At 46.8% G+C, this 12,380-nt stretch overlaps 1 protein-coding gene across 1 annotated transcript in view; it reads right to left on the bottom strand.

Annotated features, from left to right (window-relative positions):
- The window catches only part of LOC122372892 (bromodomain-containing protein 4-like), a 28,389-nt gene extending 16,351 nt beyond the window's left edge, over positions 1-12,038 (bottom strand). Inside the window, exons 1-2 of the mRNA XM_043350558.1 lie at positions 11,850-12,038; positions 4,243-4,331 (exon numbers count right to left, since the gene is read on the bottom strand). Of these exons, the coding sequence (XP_043206493.1) occupies positions 4,243-4,331; positions 11,850-11,856 (96 nt within the window). The 5' untranslated portion in view covers positions 11,857-12,038. The remainder of the gene's footprint in view (positions 1-4,242; positions 4,332-11,849) is intronic.
- Positions 12,039-12,380: the final 342 nt, after the last annotated feature.

Here is a 12,380-nt window from a genome sequence, read left to right as displayed (position 1 = left end):
GGTCAAGGTCAGGTCACAGCCCGTCAGGTCACGAAGCTGGTCAAAGAAGGTCATATTGCATATCAATCGATTCGGCAGGTCTTTTCATGTCCATTAGTGGCTTTATCGACTCGCTAGCTTTAGTTGATCGGGAGTTATTGACGAAAAACTGATACCCTTGGTTACGTGATAAATGACGTCACGCAAGATCAACAAAGCAAAATTAAAGCATCAGACCTTGCAAGGAGCGCATGAAATCACGATTCCGTGTGCTTGAAAATTTGAGATAGTTGTATATCATTTCCGGACCAAACTAGCAATTTCCATATTCCCCTGACTTTTAATGGTGAGAGACTGACCTGATCTCAGGCGACCCTTCAGAAAATCCGAGATATACATTTATACAAGTTGTGAGACTCTCGATCATACTATAAGATCCTGTAAGTTTCATCTCCCTATGAAAGCTCTGCACTGAGGGTGTAGCGAAGTTGAACATTTTAGGAGCGTGCACACAGTCCTAAAATGTTGAGGACAGTTTAGGACAGTTTCACACAGTTCATTTTAGGACTGCTCATTTATGACGTCATATATCAGTGACCTGACTTGTCTTAAAAATGCGGTTGGCGTAAAAAAATCTGACTTATCAAATCCCGACTAAAAAAATCGACTTATAATCCGGTTAATCAAATCCCGACCATGTTTTTACCTGGCCATTAATGTTCTAGCCTTACAGGTGATTGTTTGAACGCGGAAGATGCTGAATCTTGGTTAACCCCATACTTATCGTATGATAAAGAACGTCAGTGTTAGAAAGTTAATTAACAATTTTATTTAGGATAGTTTAATCCAAGTGGGTATAAATCGACTTGACAATTTACTTTGCAGCGCTATTAGTTCGGCATTTAATTATAAATCATTGCTAATTTCGATCCGGATATCGTTATTCAATGCTGGCCTTTGCGTCATCAGAAAGTTGTTTATAGTCATGAAGGCTTGCATTGACCCATACTTTCCATTTTTCAGCACTATTATTCGCCGTAGTTGACCAGGTGTTTTCTTCAGCTCTCCCCTGAATCCTTTGGCTTAAACCTGGCGTATCACCCGTGCATCGCAAGACGCACCTACCACACACAAGTTCATGATCCCCACGAACCCACATCAGCGTCCGTTCGCTTGGTGTGTGACCCCTTGACCTTTGGCCGCGACAACTGCCAGCTTGCTGGAGCACCCCTCCCTACACGCGCTGCCCCGCCCGCTCCCCTCACTCCCCCCCCCCCCGGGGTCGTGTCACGAAGGTTCGGGCTTACGCTACTACCGGCCGCTGCGCAGCTGTCACCTAGCGCCTGGGAATGTGTGGTCTGGTGCGGATTCAGCCAACTACCGGCTCGCGACACCAGCGCCACGTGGTGGCGACGGTACATTCTTTTTAGACACACTGTACAAACATAGTCACGGGATGATGCACACCATCATGACTGTAGGTCGCTTACGTATCCCGCTGGGACATTTACGCACAACCAACGACGCGACGAACCACACACAATAAAAGGCACGGAACACAACGAACGACACGACGACCCTCTTCATCATATGGTGTCATATGGTGTCTTCATCATATGGTGTACCCTTCCTGCGGGTGGCCCAAAGTTATTGAATTAACGGCAAAAAATATGTATAAACATTGACCACCCCCAAATTTAAAAAAAAAAATGTTTGAGGAAAATAAATTACCAATAGTCGAATGCAAAGTTCACATGATGTCCTATTCAGGCAAATTGCAAAAGTCGATTCGGCTGGTAGCATCTGAGCCCCGTACAGGGACCTACCTAAACCTTAATATTGGGTGAAAAAAAGGAGCTTCACCCAAAAAAATCTAGAAAATCCAAAATCGACATGATGACGTATTTTTTGTGTCCCTGGGTTTATCATTGACTACTTCATTGGTTCCGGCCCAAAAATGCCATTTCTCGCGCATAGGTATTAAGCTGATTAAAATTTAGCCATTTTTTTCCTCGTGGAACAAAGTTACCCACACGGCCCAAAGTTAGACCAAACAACGGTCCTAGAAATTCACGGTCACGAAAATGCCAAGAATGTCTACCAAGAATGATACAAGTGCATCAACGCCACTATGCATACGCATAAGAAAAGAGATCACGACATATCGTGCTACCTAATTGTTTTACGACGCCGTCCCATTAGAAGCACAAGGAGTGCTTCTAATGGGACGGCGTGAGGGGGTATAGAGGGGGGTTACCCTCGCCCGTATAGGGGGGGGGGGTTAACTGACCCCCTCGGTTTTTCGCGAATAACTCGCATAAAAACGGCCGATCACGAAGATATTTACAGTACCCTCGACTTAATCAATTTTACACATACCCTGAAAATTTCATGACCCTGACCCAAATGACCTTTGACCTATGACTCTATTTCTCGAGACCATGTTTGGCCGGAATCGCGATGCGGCGTATGTCGGCTCGCGCGCGTTTGCAGTCTTCGTGGTTTCAAGCGTTCAAACATGTGATATGATGGTGGTTCCATGCATTGGGGTGGGTGTCAAGGTCTCCTGAAGGTCAGGTCAAGTCACTGGCCTTTTCGGTTTACTTTGACAAGTTTTACATGTTTCTAAGCTAGCTTTTGGAGCTGAATTCGAATTAATCAACCATTTGAACATTGACGAAGTACTTTTGGTGCCTTAGTAACAGGTTACGAAGCTGTCAGAGGCGGTTGGCTCCTACTACGAATACCCGGCAGGACCCCTACTGGTTGACCTGACCTGACCTGATCCAACCGGGCCTAAATACAGCATCTGTAATCAAAACTAATATGATATTCGTGGTCAGGTACCCCGAATAACCCCATACCAGCCACACTTCACGAAGCTCTGACAGGGCCCGATTTTCCCCGATTTTTGGGTCATTGACCTGATCTGGAAGGTCAACGAATGACCTAGGACCTTAAAATTGGGTAGCATCAGCTTCCTCTCGTCATGGGCAACACGCTCGTTTTTTCCGCACAGCTCTAGCTCGATCAGGGGCCAAACGGCAAGGGGGGGGTCCAACGGACCTCTTATAAATGGCGAAGGAACGACAGACCCCACCAACCAGTTAGTCAGATCACCTGTGCAAATCCCTACCATCACATACCCTCAGGTGCCTTACGAGTCTAATCGCACAAAATAAGTACACACAATAAGTACATACAAAACAAGTACACAAAATAAGCACACAAAATAAGTACACAAAATAAGTAAATACCAGTATAACGCCTTTTGGGGCGACTAACGGAGCGAACGAGAGGGTGGGCCTTGCACGTGCAAAATTGCGAGGGGGTACCTCAAACTGACTTGTGCACGGCACCCTACTAACCGGTCTACTCTCTAGCGATGTGCCAAATTTGAGCGCAATCGGCCCAGCCGTTCTCGAGATCTGGAAGCGACACCCTGCACGTGCGCACGTGCAAAATGGGTTCCGACTGACTTTTGCACCGCACCTTACTAACCGGTCCCTAACTGTGTACCAAATTTGAGCGCAATCGATCGAGCCGTTCTCGAGATCTGGAAACGATCCCTGCACGTGCGCACGTGCAGCAGCACCCAAACTCTGGCACATGGATAGGCATTGCCTAGTGGGTGCCTACCTACATACCAACTTTCAGCGCAATCGGCCCAGTAGTTACAGAGATATTGCAACAATTACAAAACTGACACCTCTTCGTTTTGCACGTGGCACGCGCATAAGGGGTCACCCACATGCATCGGGAATAGTCCAATACTTGGCAGAAGGAATGAAGCTACCCTACAAAAATTACCGCATGTAAATCGGTCAAGTGGTTGCTGAGATATAAGCCTCGCAAAAGCGTCCGCACGGCCGGCCGGTCGCTAATACTCAGAAATTTCCGTTAATCTAAGGAAAGACTCCGCTCGCTTCGCTCGCTCCGTAACAACATAAGTACCGTAAGGTGGGGCTATTTGAGACAGTGGGGCTATTTGAGACAGTATTTAAAATTGCTATAAAATAAAAACCACTTAAAATTTATGCTTAATTTTTTGCTCAGGCGATTTACTGCTCGATTCCACACCTCCCTGAGCAAAAATATCACACAAAAATCAAACGATCTTCATTTTATAGCGATTTTAAATACTGTCTCAAATAGCCCCACTGTCTCAAATAGCCCCACTTTACGGTATGGAAACTAGCCATCCTGACAAGCTGACTCGCGCCAACATGATGAACCAATAGCGATTAGTGATCATAAACTTACCTCTATATCAAAATCAAGGAGGTTGAAAGCTGCCCGAAACAAGGAACAAAAATGGGCAATACTCGGAATCTCCCACCACGTTTGGAGATCTGAAAAGAACAGAGAAAATGCGTCAAGACAACAATTCCCATAAACATACTTCCTAGAGCACACACACAGGGCGACAACAGGTATTTAATAAACGTTTGCTTACAGCAAACAATCTTTCGTCTATAGCAAAACAGTCGACAGAGGGAAAAATGGAACGTTCAACACTTGCGAACTGATGCGTCATGGCAAAGGAAAAAGATTTCGTCAGTAAATTAGGGGCTGAAGTCAGTAAGACGCACTAACGCAATTTAACACTTTTTCATCAATTTTCATTACCTTACTGAAAATGTCCCAAAGCTCACTTTAACTCCGCTACTTAATTATTTCCATCCGATGGATCTTTCACCGCCAATGCAGACAACCATCCACCCCGCGCCGCGAAAACACGCATGTCAGCGCCCACCCAGTCCCAGTAGCCCGCAGGTGCTTCCTGTTGCCACGCACAGCTGAGCCCATGAGCGTACGACGCCCCGCCCACCGTCCCGTAACAGCCAATCAGGACGGAGCGCGGCGGAGGCCCGGGCGATATCCGGGCCCTGTTTCACCGGTGATAGCAGCAAGCTGCTATCACGTTTCGCGAGCTGACGTCATGTCGTGACGCCATACTGTTGTCGTAATGGGTAGTTCCGGCGCACGATTGCCGCGACCTTGGCGGCGGCATTAAGTGACGTATGAGCCTAAAAGTAAGAGTTTACGCAGTCATGATAGTATATATATTTTTGATATATATTTTTTCAATATGATGTATTTAAAAGAAGTTGGGTTTAGGAAAAATTTGGACATTAACTTCGAACATTTAGCTGATGACGTAAAACAATATTGCGGCAATCGTGCGCCAGAATTGCCCCTTACGTCAGCAGTATGACGTCATCACATTACGTCAGCTCGCGCAATTTGATAGTAGCTTGCTGCTATCACCGGTGAAACAGGGCCCCGAAGTGTCTCGGGCGTAGTCGGGGTCAAAAAAGGTCACAGCCAGGAAGCGGGCAGGACGTGACATGTCAACGCAGTTTACCCTTAGCTGTAAAAGCATGAAGGCTGCATGAAGCTATCGATCGATTGTTTCAAGTCGGCTTTGGACTTCAGGTGAAAATAATGCAGCCGGAAGCTGGCGTGTCACTTGTAGCGCTTCGTCGCCGGTTTAATTTACTCATTTACCCTAAAACCCAGACACCACAATCCCCTCACGCTACACACGCTAGCAAACAGTTCCCCCGCCCCTTCCCCTCCCCACACTCGGCCGCCCGGGGCCCTGACCGGAAGCGCTCGCAGTTCCGTCGTTCCGGCGGCGTCCGGTACTGGCACGGCAGCCAAAGTCGCCCGCGGGGCCGAACTACGAGCGTGAATCGCGCGTCATCGGCGCTACTCTACTGTCCTTACTCCCACGGAGGCAGTCGCTGCCGCTCGACTGCTCGGCGGGCACACCTGGGCTGCCGTCGGCCGCAGGTGCCCGCCTCCGCCGCGTGTGGCCGGAGGGAGGGGAGGGGAGGGAGGAGAGGGGCGGGGCCGGTGCGCCGGCACGAGCCCAGCTGAGGCACCTCTCACAGCGCCGCACACTGAGATAACGGTGCACGGCGCGCGGCCACCGGCGCCACGGGACCCTACCGGGGCCGGACAGCCCGGAACAGTGCCGGAACGAGAGCCCGTCCGGGGCTTATTGGGGGTGCAGTCATTGCGCTTTGTTACGTCTTTTGTACTATCGATTTCCTACTTCAGCTATCGCTTGCTTTCAGCGCCCTAATCAACTGTAAATGAATGGTGAGATCCCACGAGTAGGCATCAACCAGGCATGATAGTTTAAAATTAGCGCCGTTCGATGATAGCTATCTATTCAGCAAATCCCGTCTATCAGCAATTTCAGCATAGTGTGCTAATTTCCACGCTATCGAACTGTCAAGACATGTTGATAGTTTGCGTAGCAACTCATAATCTCCCTTCCTGTGCGTAACCTTGCTTTGGTGGCAGTGGATAAATGATCCTTGTGAAGCCAAACTTTTCGCCGCAAGGCTTCGTCGGACTCCAACCACACCAGACCAATCGACGAAGCTAGTAGCTACTCATAACGCAATGCCCATTGACCATGGCTCATTGACCATGCCCAGATCATGAGCCAGGGACTCGGCTCACGAGCCAGAAACTCAGCTCATGAGCGAGGGACTCATCTCAAGAGCTAGGGACTCGGCTCATGGAGCTTTGGCTCAGTTCATGAACCAACGAATCAACTCATGAACGACAATGCAAACATGAACCTCGGGCTCAGCTCATGGACACAGCGCCCGCCCTCCCAGGCCCGACCTTCTGCGCACCTTCGGAGGCACGAGTGAGGTTTGCATCACTATCATGTGAGCGACGCAGCCGGAGCGTGCGTCTCAGAGTTGAAACAGACCTCAAAGCTGGCCCGGGGCAGCATCCCACCGGATGTAGTCGCCGGATATGGGTTTGTGCACCAGTTATGTAGGCTGCAAGTTGCTACGGTCCTGCGATGCACGCAACATGAACGCAACCCGATACTATCAAGACAAATAGATAGGGAGGTGAAATGTTCAAACAACAGCTTAGATTTTCGACAATCAACCACTGCACTGGCGTGGAATGAAGACAATATGCTGGATAACGTTGCTCAATGTGTGAAAAGCAGTAAATATGAATGAACTGAGTGTGTCTGAAGGGCGACTTCCAGGCTTCATCCTCTGACAGTAGCGGCGTAGTGGCATCCACAAGCTGCGCAAATACGAACGATGGCATTGGGTAATTATCAAACAAAATAAAACAAGGTTGATCAGTCAGCAGAACGTTAATTACTAGCAATTAGTTTCCATGAGCGAAGAGTATCGGGTGCCTACAGATACTTATTGTTGTGGATTTAACTGTCAGCAGTTTAGTCGACATCCGGGACCTTCGCCCGGTTTCTTCCTTTTTTCTTGCGGCTAAAGCGCTGCGCCGGTTTTGTGCGACGTTTGTTTTGTTTACATTGGGAATATTGGCAATATATGGCCTGGACATGGCGACTCGTGCGGACGTGTGTTGTTTTTCTCCGCTTAGTCCAAGTTTGAGAGGGACAGAATAATTCGTTTGGAGTTTGTATTCTTAACAAGTGGTGCCGAAACCCGGGAGAGAGGGGTCACTTTGAGGCAGTGGCTCCTCTCTCTTGGGTGAAAGTGCACTCTCAACTTTCTCAGCGGTTCTGGATAGCCATCCTTTAGCCGCCGATCTCACTCTCTTCATGCGGGCCAGCTCTGCCATAGTGAGCTCCCCGAGTTTCCGCACCACTTGTTAAGAATACTTATTTTAGCCACACCAATGGTTTCAGCTGAACCATCAAAATTGCTCGCTGCAGAGCCCTTAAAATAAACATTGGTTACAAAACACAATCGCTAAATCGACCTGTCATGCTGCAAGTTACCCGAGTGCTTCTTTTGCACACAGCTGCCGAATGAATCGGCCGTCGGCACGTTATCACCTCGGAATCCTCCGTTTCGACTCGAGCACGGTCGATAGCCAAGAACGACCTTCGTAGGTCAGTAATCAAACAGACAGTCGATCCTCCGCCGGCTGACCATCCCAAGTCCAACCTCCTGTGACACGGCCTGGCCATCGCCTCACAGCGGGGCGCCACGGGCAAAAACGGACCGCCATCGGAGCGCTCCCGTTCATAATGGAATGGCCATATACGACAGATCGACACTGACGACCGCAGAAGGATTGGGCTGAAGACGCGCCGGCCAGTTTTCGGGCGCCGCATCGGAAGCACAGTTCCGTCAGCGGCGACATCCACATGAGCTAAGGGCACCGCGGATGGAATTATTTTGGTCATTTCTGGTGAATGATGATTAACTGCAATATCAAATGTCATGAACTTAACATGTTCTAGACATGTTCTAATGAACCATTGTACCCTGACAACTGACAAGCAAAAGTGTCGCAGTTAGAATGTATGCATGAATATAAAAGAAATGAAGGTGCCTATTTGACATTAGGTATGTATCAACAGCTCCTGGTGATAAAGCTACATTTATCATGTTTATCTGCATCATGAGGTCAAAATACCATTATCACACCTTCTAAAATTGATATAAGTGACAAAACTTTGCTACCAACTATGCCTTGCAATAATAACTATTCCTTCCTTCCAGTGATGTAGATAAATATATTCCTCTGGATTTCCCCAAAAGTAAAGGTAATTCTGTAACGCTGTTGCTAGCACAATGCAACTTAGCTAGAAATTGGTGCCAACATCAACTGATAATTATTGTTTGTGGCATGATCTGTGGGATATGCATTTTGGTGATCTTGAGTGTTATCATAGCAGCATTGATCACATGGCTCCCTGATAGTAATTAAATAATCCTCCTTAAAATATTTCTGAGGCTTTTCTTAAGATAATGCCTTCATGATAAATAGGAAGGACAAAAGGTGGAGTGTAGATCATGGAGAAAATACATACAAATTTATGTTTTAATTATACAGTAGCCTTATGTATTAACACTTCCTATCAAATATCATAAGAAAATCCTGAGCAGGAAGCTTTCCCACAATGATCAAGTCAATCCTGAAGTGCATAAGGCCATATAAAGTAGGTAATACAGCACAAGCATCAAGTCAAAGAACTAGGTACCAGTACAGCCAGACTAATCTGGCTCATACATTAATTGCCTTAAAAAACAATGAAATCCTGCTAGATCTAGTTGTAGACTGAGACTCTATGAGCACACAGCCACTAACTCATCGCCTTTAGTTGAACAGAAAAGTTGCTGAGATACTAGACTGCCTGGGAAAACCTATCCTTGCCTTTTGGCTGAAAGATAGCTTATCGAATGGATGAGGACTAACACTGAGTGACGAGTGTCAGATTTATCAATAAGTAATAACTTAGTTTCACCTGTCATCTATAGAGCTCAAATTACTGTAATTGGCCTTTAAGGGCAAGTGAGAATAATTATAAATGACACATGGACCTGCTAATCAAGATTCAGAACACAAGAATGCTAGCAGAATGGCCACACAAACACCTATCACATACATTATGCCCATTTACAGTGTCACAAAGATACATGCCACTGGGTCAGTCATTGAAAAGGCAACTATCCATACTTATGTTCACCTATGTATTGATATTTCTGTTTGGATGATTGAACAAACCAGCTAATAACTGGCAAGTGAGGGGCCAAGGGCGGATCTAGGGGGTCGTTTTGGGGGGGGTCACCAGTCGGCCGACATACCAGGTCTGGTGAATGAATTCTGACGACCGGGGGGGGGGGGGGGGTAGGGAGCGAGTATGTCGAGATCAAAAAATGACATTTGATCTTCGTCGTTTATAAGATGAAGTTTTATCGTAAGTCACTCGGCTCAGTAGTTTTAGTTAGTGAAACCCACCTATATAGGAGCGTCGCCACGGATTTTTTACTGGGGGGGGGGGGGAGGCGGGTCGACCGACTTAAAAAACCAGAAGTAGATATAGTTACCTCACTTTTAGCCTAATGCATTAGTAAATAGTAGCAGACAGTCACGATCTCTCTTATTGACCTGTGTATGAATCGGCGGCGCGAAGCGCCGCAAAAATTTGCAAAAAAAAGTTGTCAAAACACAGCTCTAAAACACAAATATTACAACCTTTTTAGCATGCTAGTACAAGCCGGAGTTCCTTCACAGTACACATATGAATTCCGATTCAATTTGACACGGTTGGTGTTATTACAGTCACTGTTATTTCTCTCTTATTGATTGGTGTATAAATCGGCGGCGCGAAGCGCCGAGAAAATTTGCAAAAGAATGTGTCGAAACACAGCTCCAAAACACAAATTTTACCACCCTTTTAGCATTGCAGTACAAGCCGGAGTTCCTTTACAGCACACATATGAATTCTGATTCAATTTGACACGGTTGGTTTATGTAATTACAGTCAAGATTTCGTATTGACCTGTACGTATGTACATAAATCGGCGGCGCGAAGCGCCGCGAAAAATTTGCAAAAACATTTGTCAAAACACAGAGGGGGCCTCCTCTCTACAGAGGACCACCGATCTCTACTGCGGGCCTCCTCTTTTCACAGGGCCTCTTAACTACAGAAGCTACAGGGCCTCCTCTCTACAGAGGGCTTCCTCTCTACTGAGGGTCTCTCCCTTTAAGAGGGCCTCCTTTACAGAGGGCCTCCTCTCTTCAAAGAGCCAGAGGACCTCATCTCTGCAAAGGGCCTCCTCTCTTCAGAGGGCCTCTTCTCTACAGAGGGCCTCCTTTCTTCAGAGGGCCTCTTCTCTACAGCGGGTCTCCACTCTTCAGAGGGCCTTCTGCATTCAGGCGGTCTCCTTTCCACAGAGGGCCTCCTCTCTACACAGGGCCTCCTCTCTACATAGAGCCTTCTCTCTACAGCAGGTCTCCTCTCTACAGAGGGCCTCCTCTTTAAAGGGGTCTCCTCTCTACAGGGGGCCTCCTCTCTACTGAGGGCCTCCTTTCTACAGAGGACCTCCTCTACAGAGGGCCTCCTACCTACTGAGGAGTCAGAGGGGCCCTAGCGGTCAGACACAGACACTAGCGGTTATTCACTGGAGGCCCCAGGAAGTAAGAAGGGCCCTAGCTGTCAGGCTGGTCAGAGGGCCCTGAATGTCCTGACGTGATTTTTGGGATTCCCGTGAATTTCTTTCGCCTCAGACGTGATTTTGACCTGCCAGGGCCCAGGGGCACTAAAAATAAAACAAACAAAATAAAAAATGAAAATAGGACATCACCAAAATTAAGTGACCGAAATCCGTTGAGTTTTTAATTTTGCGTATAGGTAGGGGCACCACGAATTAAATTCATGACCATCCCCTTGGAGTTTTCCTGGATCATCCCCTGGTGCTCGCACGGTTGAGACAAAAACGAGTAAGATTCTGGTCTTCAATACGCCTTTTCACGCAACACGATCCAGAAAAACAAAGGTATTAGCTCAGAAGTGTTTGACAGGTGATTTTGAGCATGCAAGACGGCGTCTATAGCGCATTTAGGTCTTCGGCTTTTGGGGGGGGTCAAATGACCCTCTCAGACCTTTTGGGGGGGGTCATGACCCCGTGGACCCCCCCCAGGATCCGCCAGTGTGAGGGGCCAAAGCCAGTAATTCTTGAGGGTGAAAAGTGCGGGTAGGTACCTACCTAAGCTGCTAAGCAGCCGAAGTGATCGCTCTGTATCAACGTAGTCATACTTCATCAGTTACTCAGATGTGGAGTCACTCACTAAACCATTCAAGTAAAGCTTGTAAAAGAAGTATATAAATAAAATGGCCAATGTTAATTAGGTCACCAAAATTGTGAGTGCTGTGCCTAATTATAATGGTAAGAGTAGGTACAGACAGGTGGCGCATGCTGAAATAAGTATGATATTGGCTGTTTACAATTCAACTAACCATATAGACATGTGGTGATAAAACTGCAGGTTAACTGCTAACATGCGTAACTGTCTGAAAATAAGCGGGAAGACACGACACGCCATCGACCACAACACGGGCGCGCCATTCGCATATGCTGGTGCGGCCAGAAAGAACTGACCTTCCATGAGATTCAGTAGAGGTCTAGTTCTTTGATGTTCATGATGTATAACTTGCTAAAAAAGGAAGCCGAATAAATCCCGCTTATTACATTTATCACGAAAAATTGCGGCGCAGGCCACCATAAACACGGACACGAACCAACACTGCCGAATTCGGTTGCATCCGGGAACTTCAGCGCCATCAATTTTTCTATCGATTTTACTAACATTATCCACCTCTCAACATTTGAAACAGGTTGAATGAGTCCAACAAATGTTTACTTTCCCGGAATTGGCGATTTAACTTATTTTGAAAATGAAATATTTTCAAATCATTATAATCTTGCGTGACTATGACGCAGCATCGATATAAAACTGAAATTCCGCCTTCTTTTTAGAAACAGGCTTCAAAAACGTAACATAAAGACTTGCTTTTAATATTTCTAAAAATGTGCATATTTTTGTAAGAAATGTGAGAATTTTGTTTTGAAAAGCTTAAAAAATCCATTCACATGCCTACTGAATTGTTCGCAAACAAAAGTGAAAATTTC

Source organism: Amphibalanus amphitrite, unplaced genomic scaffold, assembly GCF_019059575.1.
Source record: "Amphibalanus amphitrite isolate SeventyFive unplaced genomic scaffold, NRLGWU_Aamphi_draft 001415F_arrow, whole genome shotgun sequence".
Taxonomy (NCBI): domain Eukaryota; kingdom Metazoa; phylum Arthropoda; class Thecostraca; order Balanomorpha; family Balanidae; genus Amphibalanus; species Amphibalanus amphitrite.
This window is presented reverse-complemented; position numbering and strand designations above follow the sequence as displayed.